Here is a 16,836-nt window from a genome sequence, read left to right as displayed (position 1 = left end):
CAACTGCGGAAAGATGAGTTCTTACAAGTGAGAAAAGTTTTTGAGCCCTACCTCGGCTACCGCTTCCGCGCAATGCTCTTCTGATTTCAACACCTTACTCCTCAGCCCAGCGTAAATTAGAACCATACACTTGCCAATGAAGCAATAGAATGAAACACACAAATAAGCGTTTAGTAAAAGAAACGAGTTGAACAATTTCAGCGTTTCCTAAGAGGGAACCTTTTGAGTGATAGATTGCTCCCAGTTGAAGGATGTTAATGGTCAACAGTTGGAACGTCGCCCTCAAAAGGTTCATGTAACACGTAGCCGCCATGCGTTCTGTAAATTGGTATCCTTTCCATTGAATTGGTCACTTTAATGTTATAAATAAACATACTTGAGGTAAACGACCGTATAGAAGGCATTAGAAGTGTCCTCAAATATGCAATACCTAACCTGCCTTTTCGCTGGTCCGTTTGTAGCAGCTGTTTGACAACATTGTTTCTTCGCATTATTATCGTGCAACTGCAACGAATCGCCACCTCTTTGCCATCGTATGAGCACCACACGAACGCCTTCCATAAACCCACAAAATGTCAAGAGGCAAGCGCTCTTTTCTGATGCTTCCATCTCATATGGGAAAAATAGTAAAAGTATTTGAGCATACCCCGTTATATGCATGCATGGCGATATCGTACCCACTTCAGCCTTGCCAAAGACAATGTTTCTTGTCTTGCCCCGACTTGTTAATACGAACAGTCTGTCTCTACTGCCGACTCTGGAGCATGCAACGTACAGCTGGCCGTGGGAAAAGCAAGGCTCTTCCAAGACAAGTCCGGCCACAGAAAGAGTCTGGCCCTGGGACTTGTTGACAGACATGGTGATGCTGGACCGGAGCAAGAATTGCAGTCTTCTGAAGGCGAAAGGTATGTCTGCTCCTGAGGGAGTAATTTGAAAAAGTTTCTTGTAATGTGCGAACAAACATTTAAAATATGGAGTGTTTCTTTACCTAATTTTACATTTATAAAAACGTTTTTAATATCTACGCGGAAGATGCTGACTGCAGAACCAACAGTACGAAGACAACATGCTTCATCAATTTTTTTTACAACCAGACGTGTTCCGTTCCACAGTGTGGGGGCTCCAAATTGCACAGAAGCATAACCGGAGTTCCGACTTTAAGGCGGAGCGGATGTGGCGGTAGGCCCGGAGGGTCTAAAGAGTTGAGGAACTCCGTTTGGATATTCACCGATTAATTCGCATCTACCATCGTATCGACGTATTTGTATGCGAAAGGAGCACTGGGAAGTGACTGCGAAAGTTGATCATTGTGTTTTGTAACGGTCACGTTTGTCGGATCCAGCACTGCTCTTTCAGACAGCCATGTATGATTGAGATAATTATCTTTTAAATGGGGAAACACTTTATCGGCGAGTTCCGCCAAAGATGAAACGGGAGTTGCAAACGGGTGGACGTCCAGTTCCCCATCAGCATCAAAAAGCACTTTGCCGTCGCAAAGTTTCAGAATGTCACTTGCGAAGTAAGCCGACGTTTGGTCACCGAGCAATCGATCCCTCATGTTGATAGTCACGGTCAGTGACCTGACATGACGCCAGAGCGGAGACGACTTAAGGCATACTTGAACCTCATCTGCTCGCGTGCCTTTGGAGATAACAGGAAGAGTTTGCCTAAAGTCACCTGAAAACAAAAGCGTAATACCTCCCATGGGGGCTTCGCAGCCCTTGATATCCTGAAGGGTTTTGTATAATGCGTCGAAGGCTCCCTTGTGGGTCATAATACACTCGTCCCACACAATAAGCTGACAGCGTTTCAGCACTTGGTCCTGGTCAGAGTTCTTGCTTATATTGCAGGGAGGTGTTTCTGACTTCGTTAAATTGATGGGCAACTTAAAGGTGGAGTGTGCAGTTCTGCTGCCAGGCAGCGAAGTTGCAGCAATCCCTGAAGATGCGACCGCAATCGCAATGCTCTTTTGCATCCTGACCTTCGCTAGGATGATCTTTGTTAGAAAGGTTTTAACTGTACCCCCTGGAGCATCAAGAAAAACAAACCACCTTTCCTCTGGCGCACATGATCAGTCACAATAGTTTAAACATGCCGTTGATCCTGAAGAAGCTTTGGTTCAGTTTCGAGGACGAAATTGGCAAGGGCATCTGTGTCGTAGGAGCTGTAAGAAGTAAATCTGACTCTGAACGCAGCGGCTTAGGCAGACCGCATGAGAGCAAGTCATTCCCACGAGTGATGCAACTGTATTTTCAATGTCCATCAAGGCTTGATTGTGTACCTCATCGCTTATATTTTCTATCCCAGGAAAAAGCAACTTCGTCTGACGTATGAAGTCCTCCGATAAGTCGTGTTTAAATTTTGACAAAGGGTTGTTCAGTTCACAAATTTGCAGCATAACAGCAAATAAAGCTCGTAGACGCTTAGGTGTTTGGGATGCAACAGCTTTGAATAACGTAGCCTCCCACTGCGCATCGTCCTCCAGCAAACCGTGCTTGAGGCATGCTTCCCTGTAAGTGCTGCAAAAAGAGCCATCGACAGTCCTTAAGTCATCAAACTACTGAGGCCCACGTACCTCATGTAACAGAAGGCGAAGATAAAGGCACTCCGGTTGGCTCGGATGCACCGTGTAAACTCTCCCAAGACAGTTGTCAAACAACTTTACACCGGGTTGTCCGTCAACTGGCTGACCTGACTTTCTGCGCACCCATTTTACTTAGTCCATGTGTAGTAGGAAGCAATCTGAGGCTAAAGCAGTTTTTTGCAAGTGGGTCGTTCCGGCACAGAGCGAAGAACGCAGTGAGAGTAGTTTGTCGAGGCTCTTCAACAGTTCTGGCAGCAGTTGCATCGGTAAAGTACACCCTTTGAGCGTTCTCCAGGTGAACTGGGAGTTGCTCGATGGGTTGGTGCCTTTGGTGTATTGGAAAGCCGAAAATACGCCAGAAGACCTCGTTGCTGCTAATAAAACGGCCAACTTGGTATTGTAAGACCTCGTCACAGCAGTTTTCCAACTGTAGACCGAACATAGCTGCGTCTGAGCCCTTCTTGACATATTTTTAGATATACTTGATGGACTTGACGGAATGGCAAAACTCCACGTTCATGTGGGCGCCGAATGTCTTCGAAAGAAGCAGTGAATACGGTACAACCCATCTGTTGTCAACCTCATATTGTCCAATTTTTGTGGTAAAGCCACCGTCTGTACAGAGGGTATCCATCAACGCCAGTTTGTGTTTCCTTTTGGAAACTTCTTGCAGAAGATCTTGTTGCTTAAGCAAGGGGAGCCTAAATTGAATCCGTGCCCACATGGCCCGTGGATCATGGTCGCCTTGACTATTTCAATCAGATGTCAGTCAGTAGATTGGTTTAGAATCTTGGCAAAGATAATCTTGTCAATATCGTTGGGAGGTATTTTTACGGAGAGCCAGATTAGATTGTGAGCATGTGGTAGGCCTCTCTTTTGCCATTCAACAGTATACATATAACATCTAACGAGGCCAAATATTTTCCCTCCCTTAAGAAGCTCCATTAGTTTGATTAGCTTTAACCGGAAGACTCGCACTAGGAGGTCATGGCGGTCTTTCGGATGCTGGCCTGGAAACAATTCATTGTGCTTCTGTAGTTCAGTTTCAGTCTTCCGGTCATCCGCTGAGTACCGTGACGCCATGAAACTCTGTGGGTCAAACTGCAAATGTGTACCGAGTTTGGTTGAAATCGGACGACTTTTTGAAAAAATTGATAATTATCGATCGAGTTTTTGCGAAAGCCGAACATTGATCAAAGCAGTTGTTATGACTAAAACATGCCACGGAACATACCTAATGCATAACAGAAATTTCAATCGAATCGGTTTGGTGGTTCAGCGGTTTGGCCCGGCTTCACCCAAAAGCACTTGTACACGGAAATCGCAAACAGCGGAAGAATATAACTTTTTGAAAGGCAGCTTGGGTATTGATTTGATTCAAGAGGTTACCAAGGTTATTGTTTTAACAATGTCACACTCCAACCCTTCCTTTCTCAAGTGTAAGGCCTCATGTATCCGCAGTTTCATGGTAATTTATTAAGACCCATGCAACGCCGGTTACTACTGCTAGTGAAATGGATAAAGGAAGTAGTGAGTACTTACCAGTAGCTTGTGCAGTGCAGAAGCTGTTATTGCTTTAACTATTTCATGCTACACATAGAAATCGCATTCATTTATTGCCGGATGTTTACTGTTATTGACAGTGGCTATTTTGAGGTTACGTGGAGTCACAGTGTGTATGCACACCATGGTGGAGATTAATTGTTTATGCATCGGAGAAGGAACAGAGTCAGTGTTCTGAGAAAAACAAATCAGGAGCTATCTCAACAAAGCATTTTGTTCAAATGTGAGTTTGTCGAATTGTGCTCAAACAAAGCACAACTTAATGAAATGAACCATGGCATAAGACTCGTTGGGTGAAAATGCATTCGTTTACCGACTTTGGTTTAAATCGGCTCAATGGTTCCGGCGCTATGGCCTACCTTAAAAGAATTTTTTGAATCGGTTTTTCCCGTGCTGTGCCCAAACGAAACAGAATTTGAAAAAAAAATAACGAAAAACCTTGGGTAAGAATGCATAGGTATGTGAAGTTTGATCAAAATCGGACGACTTTTTAAAAACTCGATAATTAAGGATCGAGTTTTTGCGAAAACCGAACATTGATCGAAGCAGTTGTTATGACTAAAACATGCCACGCAACATGCCAAATGCATGTTTGAAATTTAAATTGAATCGGTTAGGTGGAACTCGAGTTATAAACCTTCTTGCACACACACACACATACACACACCGACACACAGACAGTTTCTGTTATATATATATTTATGTGTGTGTGCGTGTGCGTACAAACATGTGGATGTACACACGTAGTATATAAATATATTCATGTAATCGAACATATTTACATAGCAAAAATATTTTAGATAACTTAGTAAAAAGATAGTGTAGAGCCTATGAACCTTTACTCGATCTCCGAGAAAAGTTAGACAGTGATGTATACGCAAGCCAATTCTAAATGCTTCCAATAGTGTAGTCTCTGCTAAAAGTAGCCAAGGACCAATTGGTGGTGTTAAACTAGGCAACGAATTGAGTTTTCCATCCATTAAGGACAGATTAGTATTTGATCTCAGAATGCTTTGAACCGGAACTGTCGCAAAACGTCTCAAATGAGACTTTAATGTTTCCATCAGCCTATCGCCATAGATTCGTCGTTTACTTATCAATGAAAGAGGAAAAACAAAGTTGACTTGTGTGAGGAATATGAATTCAGTTCACAAGAATTTGGAATAAGTATTGTAAAGTATTTTATCTGATCCACTGCCTATAAAAGCGTATTAAGGGATTTTTTTCTATGAACTAATAGTCATCTATTCTTAGTTCACAGCATTTAATAGTGTTAGGTGTTTACTTACGACATTTGTTTTCATCGCTGCCGTCTTTGCAATTCCAATAATTGTTACATTTGTTCTTTTCATGAATACATTTGGTCTTATCGGGACACATAAAGGTATTTTCTGGACAATCTATAATTAATAGAAATAATGACTGGTATTGATTAAAGTTCTAAATATTTGACTTGATCATAACTTCCTGAAACATGAGTCCGTTGTTAGAGTGTAGAGTACATATTAAGAATATTTACAATCTCAACAATACTTTTAATTGGTGAATGAAGCTTTTAGAAGATGACTTTTTTCCAGCAGTTCAAATGATATAAAATACGATATAATAAAAGTTAAGCAAATCAATATACCTCAATATTTAAAATATATGTATTTGAAGTTTCTGTTATATTTGCATAAAAAATAATACTGTTGAAATACATTTAGTAATGATTTTTAAAGTTTACAAAAGAAAGAATATTAAAAATATTTAACAAAACAAACAATTTAGGAAACATGAATGACAGCGAATTTTATACACAAAATTTTTATACACAGAAAATTAACCATATTTGAGAACACGAGTGCAGAATGATAACGGCATGCCTGCCTTTCCTCTGACCGAAATAAAAGAGGTATTCAAATGTTATTAGGTGTAGCTGCTCGACAAGAAGTATGTAAGAGAGAAATTACCTACCACAAATAGAACTATAGAAGAGACAAGCCACTGAGGTTGCCAGCATCATGGTCATAACCGCATGGGGAAAACGGATTACCTATCTTCATATACTCAATCACTCTTGAATACTTTAAAAATAAATGGTATTCACAAGTGAGAATCAACTTCATAAGTATTTTAATTGATAGACCAGATTATAAAAGTTACTGGAAGAGATAAAAACGGAAGTAGCCAAAACGGAATTCGTATCAGCTTTGTGTTAGTTCGAAGGACTGTCAAGGTTGTTTTTGTAGTGAAACAGCAGCTGAAGCATTTAAGAAGCTGGAAAGACAATTAGGTTCTGTTGATCAAGAGAAAGCTTTGTTAAAACTTCATGTTCTCTATAGTTTTGTAGTGGCCAGAGAAAATTCTAGACGTGGAAACGAAAACTAGACTCGCACAACTTCATGGAAAACTTAATCAAATACTAAAGGGAAGGCAGAACCTTTCAGCCATCAGATAAATGGTCTTGCACTATACGCAGGAAAGGAATAGGTAGTAAATAGTAAGTCAACACGGTGTACGTGTTATAAACTGTGGATGCTCATGTGCAGTAGAATTACTGGTATGTTGAAAGTGGCGATAGTCTTTGTATATCTCAAAAGCCCATGCGCAACCAGTAATAAGAGCATGTGTTAAATAGATACCTTCATTCGAAACTCTTAATCTTCGTACAGTATCTTTTCTGATGAACTATCTAAAACCGTTAATTGCCAACCAACTAGAATTTAAAAAGCCAACCAAAATATTTTGTTGGTTTGTGTTTTTGCAAATGTTAGCAATAGCTTTGTGGATTCATCATTTCTCATTGTACGATTGCATCTAAACATTTAGTAGAAAGGCGTAGCAGACATAGTTTTATTTGAGTAGTTTCAATGTGATGGGTATGAGCTTTGAAACTGTGGTTATTAACTTCACGTGAATTCTCATTGAGCAGACCTATGCTAAAATGTCTCTTACCTGTAGCAATCGTCGAAAGCTATTTGAAGTAAAATATCATATAATACAAGTACGATAAAATAAAATAAAATAGAAAGTAAGTACTAACTCAATTTAGGACAGACTCCTTTAGAAACTGTGATGTCATCAAGAAATAAGCTTCCAGACTCAATATATGTTTTGATTTTGAAGAAAATATTTCCTCCTTGAGTCTGAATTTGTCCTTCATAGATTCCATCTTTGTCATTGTAAAATGTTTCGTTCCATTCTAAAGAACGTGTAACTTTACCATCAGAATTCAGTTTATGTGAAATAATAGAGAAATTTCCGACTACAGCACCTTGTGTAATATACCTGAATTTTACACATGACTTTCCCAATATTTCAGCGGGTGATAAGATTTCCCCTTTACTTCTCATAGTCCACAGAGTGCCTGTATATAAAAAAAAGGAAAAGGATTAGAAATTATAGTTTAGTTACTGAATCATGAAGCGACTGAGCAGAAGAAATCAGAATTTATACTTGGGATTTTTCAAATATTAATTATTAATTTTTGAAATAGTAACAAATATATTTATCATTTTCTTTAAAATGAAAAATATTGCAAATGACTCCCAAATCACTTTATATATCTGATGTTGTAACAGTCGAGGCTTTTATATTCTTACCAAAATCAGATCAATGAAGTGATCCCTCTTATTAATCTGTGTGATAGTCTGAATGAGGAATCAATGGATGTTGGGTGTATTTCTAAAGAAGGATCGTAGTTGACCATTCAAAGAATTACACGCTAATAGTAGTAAGTGACTGGGCATTGCACAGAACCATGAACATTTAACATAACCTTCAAATAGATTCAGCACATGACAATGGGCTTTGAGACAAGACACTCGTCTATTCATAGATACAAGCTATCTAATAGGTGTTTCACACAGTTTTCTTTTTACCAATTTCAGTCAGAAAGTTTGTTGCCCAAAGACTACGATGGAGTATATTTGTATCATGTGTCTCTACGTGGGATTGGACTTGGAGTTTTGTGTTGGGAAATAAATTATTAATCACTTTGTCACGTGCTCATATAATCCTAGTGACAGACAAGCTCGAATACACACAGGCAGAGATGACTAACAAAAGGTTCTGCAGATAGAAAAAAATATGTGTGCGTGTGTGTGCATGTATGTGTGTAAAATAAAATTATGTGATATTTCTAGGACATTTAAAATGAGAAAGGTGGTCTTACAGCTGTTCAGGGAAATAAATGATATCCCATCAGAGGAGGAGAGTTAAGAGAGTTTCACTAGAAGGAATTAGTAGAGTTATTTTGAAAAGTTATTTTGGAAAGGGAGAGATACAGGAAGTATAGAAGGAAATACGAAAATAAAAATACATGCTGGATGTTAAAGCTTTTGTTCCGTTGTGTGTGTGTGTGTGTGTGTGTGTGTGTGTGAGTGTGTGTGTGTGTGTGTGTGTGTGTGTGTGTGTGTGTGTGTGTGTGTGTGTGTGTGTGTGTGTGCGTATGTGTTTGTGTGTGTGTGTGTGTGTGGTTGTGTGTGTGTGTGTGTGCGTGTGTGTGCGTGTGTGAGTGTGTGTGTATTTGGAAGTCTATGAGAATTACATAATACATTTTGTGAAGTCTGAAGGTAATTTTTTTTTAAATGTTATGAAATCTTTTATGGGGGTGTTACTAATCTTCGTTGGGAAGAAGTCTTTTTTAGTGTGTGGGCACTTTCGTTTAACCTTTTCAAACTAATATTACAGCAAGGATTTTACATAAAGAATGGGTGTAAAGACGAGTGGAAGAAGAGAGAAAAGAAGAAAAGAAAGAAAAAAGAATGAAAAGGGGAGAGAAAAGAGAGAGAATTAAGGAAGAGAGAATGAAGGAGAAATAAAAGGGAAAGAGAAAAATGCTTATTTTGAGACTTAAGGAATTTCAATACTTGCCAGGAAGGTAACGTAATGCCAGTTCCTTTTGTACTTGTTCAGGTACATGGATAAACCCGTGCACGAGTTTATAACCGCAGTTGTAAGGTGATGTGAAATTACAGGAAATGGAATATTCAGCTAAAAAATTGATAAATAAAAATTAAAATAAAATCAATCAATCAGTTTATGCATACACAATTATGAACATTTTTCTCATTATCATCGTCAATGTTATCGTGTACAGCATCATTATCTACGTTTGCTGTAATCAAAATCATTGGCATCATCAATAATATTATCAGCATCATCATAACCGTTATCATCATCATCATTGCCTTCGTCATCGTAGGCATCACCGTAATTTTTATTGTGATCATTATCAAGGTATATTTAATGCCCTTCCCAACGCCTATTATTATATAATTGGAAGAGGATCCTGCATATACGATTTTCGATAAATAGTATCAGTAGAGAATTCGACGACATACATATTTACGCAGATGCATTTTCAATACTAAGAGAAATAAAAAAAAGAAAAGTGTTCTTCCTCAGTAAAATGTTCGTAATTAATTACAGTGCATAATTCCTTACATTTACGCTTGACATTAAAAGATCATGCTGGCCGACCTGATTTCTTATCCTAACATGTCTGATGAAGTAGAATTATTTTGAGTCTTAATAATCTTCTCCCTCTTGCTAACCTGTGGTGGTTTCGAAAGTTAGAATTCAATATTAGAGAGAAAGTAATGGTGGTAAGTAGTAAAACTGAGAGAATATTAGACAAAATATGTTGCAGTATTTAGGTCTGTCCATAAATGCTCAGACTTCAGATACTGACATTGCTTTCGTTGCTTTCAATGTTTATAAGCCAAATTGTATGTATATATATATATATATATATATATATATATATATATATATATATATATATATATATATATATATATACGACGCGCAAAGGTACATGGAGCCCAATTACAACAGCCAGCTATTGCCAGTAAAGGTTTTGGATGCCAACTCTGTGCAAGACATTGTAGATCTTTGGCTGGGCTAAAAAGTCACATTCGATCACATCACCGTTAAGTTAAGCTTCATGCAATGGCCATACTCGATAACGAGGGGGCAGCCATCATATATATGTATGTATGTATGTATGTATATATATGTAGTTCAAATTTGCAGAAAGCAGAAGACGAGGACAGGTGAGTTAACAACAAACAGGTGTATTATTTTGACACTTATATAAGTGCGTGTGTGTGTGTGTGTGTGTGTGTGTATACAGCATCGCAGCTGTGCGGGGATACTCATTATGAATTGTCCTTCATTCTGGTAAAATGGAAAGTGTTTGGTGGATTCATGGTTTTGTAGAGATTACTTACATACATATTGGTTGTTTTTCGGTGTGGATAATCTTATTAAACATAAATAAGTCTTAGATACTGGTGTCTACTTTTGGAGAAGTTCTGTGGCATACACACACACACACACACACACACACACACACACACACACACACACACACACACACACACACACATACACACACACACACACACACACACACACATATGATAAAACATATAAAAAAGATGAATATTTATGTGTCTTACTAAACTGAATCCCCTACCGCCTTTAATCTCCCCAAACTACCAACAGCACTTCAACTGTTTGTCATTCTACACCTATATTATATTACTGCACTCTTTGAAATCATCATCCTTAGACAGTTACACAATCGTAACTTTTCTTGTCTCAGCCCCTCATCGCATACTAATGCCATAGAAGGAGAGACCGAATCAGTTCCTATCCTCTGCTATCTACATCAACTAACCTCGTCACTAATGCATATCCGTCATCGACAAAGTCGTACTATTTTCATCCTTGATTCCTTTTTAATATTCTGACTCAAACATGACCAAGCTCTTGCCATTTTTACAGCCATTAGGTTGTTCGACCATTACTTTATGATTAAGCAACACACATCTCATATTTGCAACGTCCCTCACATTTCCTGACCCTGTAGCATTTCATACCCGTTGACTGGTCAGAGAATGTTATTTCTATATTAATAATCCCTAGTAACACGTGTGCCTTACTTTTAAACACTCATTTGGTTCATTCATAAGTACAATGCAGAGCGTAACGCAAACAGGTTCGTCTACAACACTTAGATAAAATCACCTATCCCTACAAACTAGACTGTTTTTGTCCAGTATTGCCACTCCTGCCACACATTTTTCAGCTCTGTAAAAATCTCTCAGTACATCAAACATGCCGAAAGCCCTCTGGGTTCTAAAGTGGTTGCCTATAACATTTTTACCAACTTTATGTAGTCTTTTATTTTTCTCCAAGTCACAAATGATACATAGTTACCTTCCATGGAGACAGCTCCTTCTTCGAAACCAAACCAATAAAAATCCTTCAACAATGAACATTGGTGGAATATGTTGCAAAGAACCAAAACTAGATTGTAAACTAGGTTTATCAGGAGCTTATCGTTTACACTAGGACATTCCTTATAAAATTAAGAAATGATAATCGCTAACAATTGGACTGAAAAGTTGTTCATGAATTCAGATTATTGGGAGATTGCCAGAGCCGATTCTCTGGAACTTATTGCCAATAGACTGATGTGTAGATATGTCAGTGTTATATCTTCGTTTCTCAGTCACAGTTGTCAGCTGGAAGTAAAATCTTTGTTTTAAGGACATAACATTTAAATAGAAATGACTACTATCATATTGAAAAAAAGAAGAAAATAAACGGAGACTTACAGCAATTATTTTCATCGCTACCGTCACTGCAATCCCTGACTCTGTCACATACTTTAGATGCATTGAAACAATATTCATTCTTACATTTGATTGTTCCCGGTGGACAGACTGTAAACACAAGGAAAAACAAATTTTAAAACACGTTATTAAACTCCTGAAATTGAAGCAGACTAGTATTTTATCACTTCCATTTTATAAGAAACGAAATGATTAATCAGGTAACATGAAATCTATGCCATTATTAGCTATGAATCTCTTATATTGAAATATATTCGCTAATGATCTTTTTCATCGAAAAGGACGGAGAATCATGGAAGGGGATGGGAGAGTGAGTGTTTTCATAAGAACGTGAGAATGGAGTTTGCAGGTGGAGTTGGAGGTTAGTGCTGTGAGTGAGAAACAAGGTTGGTGTGCAGATGATGGGAAATATGAGTATGCAGAAGAGTAAAGCGGGAGATAAAAGAGTGGTTCAAGAAGGAGTATAGAATATTAATTCGTAGAACGATGTGCAAAATTAAGGAACTGTAGAGAAGGTGGGATAGGGAGACATAAGGGGTAATAGTAGGTGGGTCATGACGGTAAATATGAGAGGGACTTGAGAATGTGGTCGGATAAAAGAAGTGTTTGGAATGGAGTACAGTAGAAACACTGAAAGCACAGAAAGGGAGTGATTGATTGAAATAGTGTGAGCAGATATTATGAGGAATGAAAATAGTTCGATGTGGGAAGGGAGTGCACTTGGGAGGCTATGGGATGTAAAATATGCGATATTCGCCACAGGTGGGTACAGCGTGGATGGGGGTGGAGAGGAAGGCTTGACGTGTCAGGAAGAGAGGAAAGGGGACGTGACATCATCAATACAAGCGTATCTGAGTGGTTGAGGATATCATTTACGACTGTGCCATAAAGCAGTATTCTTCGGGTCCAGAATATAATTTGTCTCTATAAGCCCCAAGGAAGATTCACAACAAACTACTGGTCGCATATTTGGGACAGTACTGTTGCTACACACAGATATTAGATCTAGTTCCAGCACTAATTTGCCTTTTTTGTCGCTTGATACATACAGATATCGGCACAAGTTGTAGATCACATTCCTAGAAATGTAATTACTCATTTCTATCCTTACTCTCTCTCTCTCTCTCTCTCTCTCTCTCTCTCTCTCTCTCTCTCTCTCTCTCTCTCTCTCTCTCTCTCTCTCTCTCTCTCTCTCTCTCTCTCTCTCTCTCTCTCTCTCTCTCTTGCCTCGCTTCTCAACTGATATTTCATCAGCTGCCGTTCCTCTAAACTACCTGCCAGCCTCTTCCCCTTTTATCAGCCTATTGTGCTTCATTCTGCTGATATTTCGCTAAATCGTTCTTCTTCAGCCATCTCATTATTTTCTACAGATGTCGAACTACGGTTCTTCAAGCAGAAATTGCCTCCGTCATTCTCACCAATCTGGTACCATCTTACAGTTCTATATTTATCTTTTGTATCTTTCATATCTTTAGGGTAGACAAACTGTGGACAGTTTATTGGCCTCATCCTCTTTCTTCTTCATAATTGGAGTGGATAGTATACTTTTGGGGTAGTTGTTGCTTAACAAATCGTTATTGAGCTTGATCTTTTCTTCGTGGTGTGCATCACGATCGCTACTTATATTCTTTGCACGATGTTTTAGGCACTGAGCAATCCCTCTCTTTACAGTGTAAGGATGGTGGGAATTGAAGTTGAGGTATCGTGCAGTAAAGGTCGGCTTGCAGTATACGGATGTCCTGAATCCATACTCGGTGCGTGTTATTAATACGTCCAGGAATGCCAGCTGATTGTCTTTTTCCTTTTCCATTGTGAACTGTATGGAAAAATCTCCTCATATGCAAGCATCTCAATGCTTGTTCGTGTCTAGAATTTATCACATAACATATAGATGTCAAAATCCTATGAAATTCTTCTCAATATAGGTCACATCTATTGGTTCCATGTGTGTATGATTTGGCAGTAGAAATTAACTCCCAATTAATTGTATAGTCCTGGAAGCAAACTGATAATCGGTTTGGGATATGTATGTATGTATGTATGTATGTACAGGCGTGCGTGTCGTAAGAAGCTTGCTTCCTAGTCATATTGTTCCAGTTTCAGTCAAAGGGCGTAGCACCTTGGGCAAATGTCTTCTCCTATAGCTTCCGGTTGACCACGCCCTTGCAAGTGGATTTGGTAGACGGAAACTGAAAGACGCTCGTTGTATGTGTGTGCATGTGTGTGGATATGTCTGTGTTTGTACGCCATCACCGCTTGACAACCGGTATTGGTGTATTTATGTCCCAGTAACTTAGCGGTTCGGCAAAAAGAAAAGGAAAGAATAAGTGCTAGGCTTTAAAAAATAAATCATCGGGTCGATTTGTTCGACTAAATCCCTTCAAAGTGATGCTCCAATATAGCGGCAGTCAAATGAGTGAAACATGTAAAAGAATATATATATATGTGTATGTATATATATATATATATATATATATATATATATATATATATATATATATATATATATATATATATATATATATATAATATAATATAGGATAAAATCTTTATAAGAATTTATCAAGTAGTCAGCGTGAAAAAACCTCATAATGAAAAAAAATTCATCATTTTTTTCCATAAATATATATAATTTATATAAGGGCATTAACTATATAGTAATGCCTCACGCTCAGAGGGACTAAATAAGTCAAAAACTACCAAAAAATAAGCAGCATATTTACCGAAAGCGAGGAAATACAGCTTTCAAAATTAATCTCTTAAAAACATTTAACTAAACCAGTGGTTTACCGTTAAGTTAAATGTTTTTAAGAGATTAATTTTGAAAGCTGCATTTCCTCGCTTTCGGTAAATACGTTGCTTATTTTTTAGTAGTTTTTGACTTATTTAGTCCCTCTGAGCGTGAGGCATTACTATATAGATAATGCCCTTATATAAATTATATATATATATATATATATATATATATATATATATATATATATATATATATATATATATATATATATATATATATATATGATAAAGGATAAAAACATTTTTTAACATTTTATCAGTGACTATCATATAAAATTAGACCTATTAAGCTGAAATTATGTATATAATTATAACTAAGGGCATAAGAGATGAGGCCAATAAACTGTCCACAGTCTGTCTACCCTATGTGAACGGCCTCTCCGAAAAGATACAAAAGATATGCGGCCCATATGACATCCTGGCAGTATTCAAGATTAACACAACACTTCGCAAATATCTCCTTCGAGTAAAACCACCAATAGAAGAGAATATGACCAAAGACTGCTTGTACTCCGTCCCATGCAGCTGTGGTTGGTTATACCAAGGTGAAACATGTCACCCCCCTCAAAATAAGGGTAGACGAACATCGCAAAGCTGTGACACGAGGAGATAGTGATAAATCGGGTATAGCTGATCATGTATGAAAAAATGGAGACCACCTCCACCTGTGGAATGAAGCTAAAATAATAGACAGAGAACACCACTGGAAAATACGAAAACTAAAAGAAGCAGCACATAGGCTAGGACACAACTGCCTAAGCAGACCGAATGCAGATATGAGCAGCATATGGGAACCGGTATAAAGAACGGATAGAAAAATATTAGATTTATAAGCCCTAAAATTCACTCCACAATTGCCCACGAGCACAAGGCGTTGTGGTTATGAGCGCGGGCTACTAACCCCAAGATTCCGAGTTCGACTCCAAGCAGTGACTTGAACAATAATAATAATAATAACATCGAAAAATACCTTAGGAATGAGAACCCAGGTTTGAAACTTCCCCAAGACACCTGAAGAAGGCTGGAGGGTATATCAGCCGAAATGTTGAGCACAAATATCCGTTGAATATAAATAATGTAAATAATGGCACCATCTTGTCCTAAAAACTAACTAATACAGACTGTAAGACTGAAAACTGAAATATGACAACTATCTGTCTCTGCTTAACCATGGTAAGATGATTTCTTACGATATTTAGGTATTTCTACTGAGAGGGTAAAATAACATTCTTTTAGTATAATATTTAGAAGAGGTGTATGTATAGCAATGCTCGTGATCTTTTTTCAGGTTTTCTCACTCTTTTGAGATTGATGTAGTTACTGAATAGTTTGGCAATCTGTAGGTAGGAGGAAGGTAGGCAGGAAGAATTCCAAAGAATTACATTTCTGGGAAAGAAGTATGAGATGATGCGTTTAATGTGGAGTCCAGGAGGGGAGATAGTATAATTTCCATAGGAGGGGAATGGCTAGACTTGAGTTGAAATGGTATGTAGCTTGTATGGAAAAAGCTTATCAAGTCGGGCCAAAGCCATGAAGAGTCGTAACCGTGACGATTGACTGTAGGCCACACACACACACACACACACACACACACACACACACACACACACACACACACATATTGGGTCGTCCTATAAATAAAGTGATTTTTTATACTTCTTTTATTTTTCAAAATTAAGATAAACCCAGTAGTTCTTCAATCTAAAATATACTCTCCTTCATTTTCTACAATGCTCTTCCATCTATCTGGTAGACTTGCAAGGACCCTTTTCCAAAATTCACTTGTCCATAACAAAAAATACTCCTCTTGTACTGTTCTGATCTCCTCTACATAAGCCATATTTTTTCCATCCAAATGATTTTGAAGACTGCAGAATAAATGATCAACAGAAGGAGTAATTCCAGGTGAATCTGGTGGGTGGGGCATCGTTTCCCATCCAAAATTCTCTAGCCTTTGGAATGTCATCCTCGCTGTATGTGGCCGAGCATTATCCTGATTTAAGAACATCTTTCGTCTTGAAACCAAAGACAGTCGTTTTTCTTCTAGCGCAGGTGTCAATGAATGGTAGAATGACCAAATTCAAGCTTTTCTGCTAAGTAGGAATGCATGGCGATAACGTACCTACTTCAGCCTTGGCAAATACGTAGCACTTCGTTGTAGACAATGTTTCTTGTCTTCCCCCGACGTGTTAATGCGAACAGTCTGTCTCTACTGTCGACTCTGGAACATGCAACGTAGAGCTGGCCGTGGGAAAAGCTAGG

The 16,836-nt window shown here is 38.2% G+C and overlaps 1 protein-coding gene across 7 annotated transcripts in view; it reads right to left on the bottom strand.

The window, feature by feature from the left end:
* Positions 1-16,836, bottom strand: part of LOC106881162 (MAM and LDL-receptor class A domain-containing protein 2) — a 232,956-nt gene that overhangs the window by 80,921 nt on the left and 135,199 nt on the right. For all 7 annotated transcript variants that reach the window (XM_089349698.1, XM_089349694.1, XM_089349695.1 and 4 more), the window contains 4 exons: positions 11,761-11,868; positions 9,005-9,124; positions 7,173-7,496; positions 5,437-5,547 (listed from right to left, as the gene is read on the bottom strand). In XM_089349698.1, the coding sequence (XP_089205824.1) occupies positions 5,437-5,547; positions 7,173-7,496; positions 9,005-9,124; positions 11,761-11,868 (663 nt within the window). The remainder of the gene's footprint in view (positions 1-5,436; positions 5,548-7,172; positions 7,497-9,004; positions 9,125-11,760; positions 11,869-16,836) is intronic.

This window comes from Octopus bimaculoides, chromosome 3, assembly GCF_046866305.1.
Source record: "Octopus bimaculoides isolate indiv1 chromosome 3, ASM4686630v1, whole genome shotgun sequence".
NCBI classification, from domain to species: domain Eukaryota; kingdom Metazoa; phylum Mollusca; class Cephalopoda; order Octopoda; family Octopodidae; genus Octopus; species Octopus bimaculoides.
The sequence above is the reverse complement of the archived record's forward strand: the minus strand, read 5'-3'. Positions and strand labels throughout refer to the sequence as shown.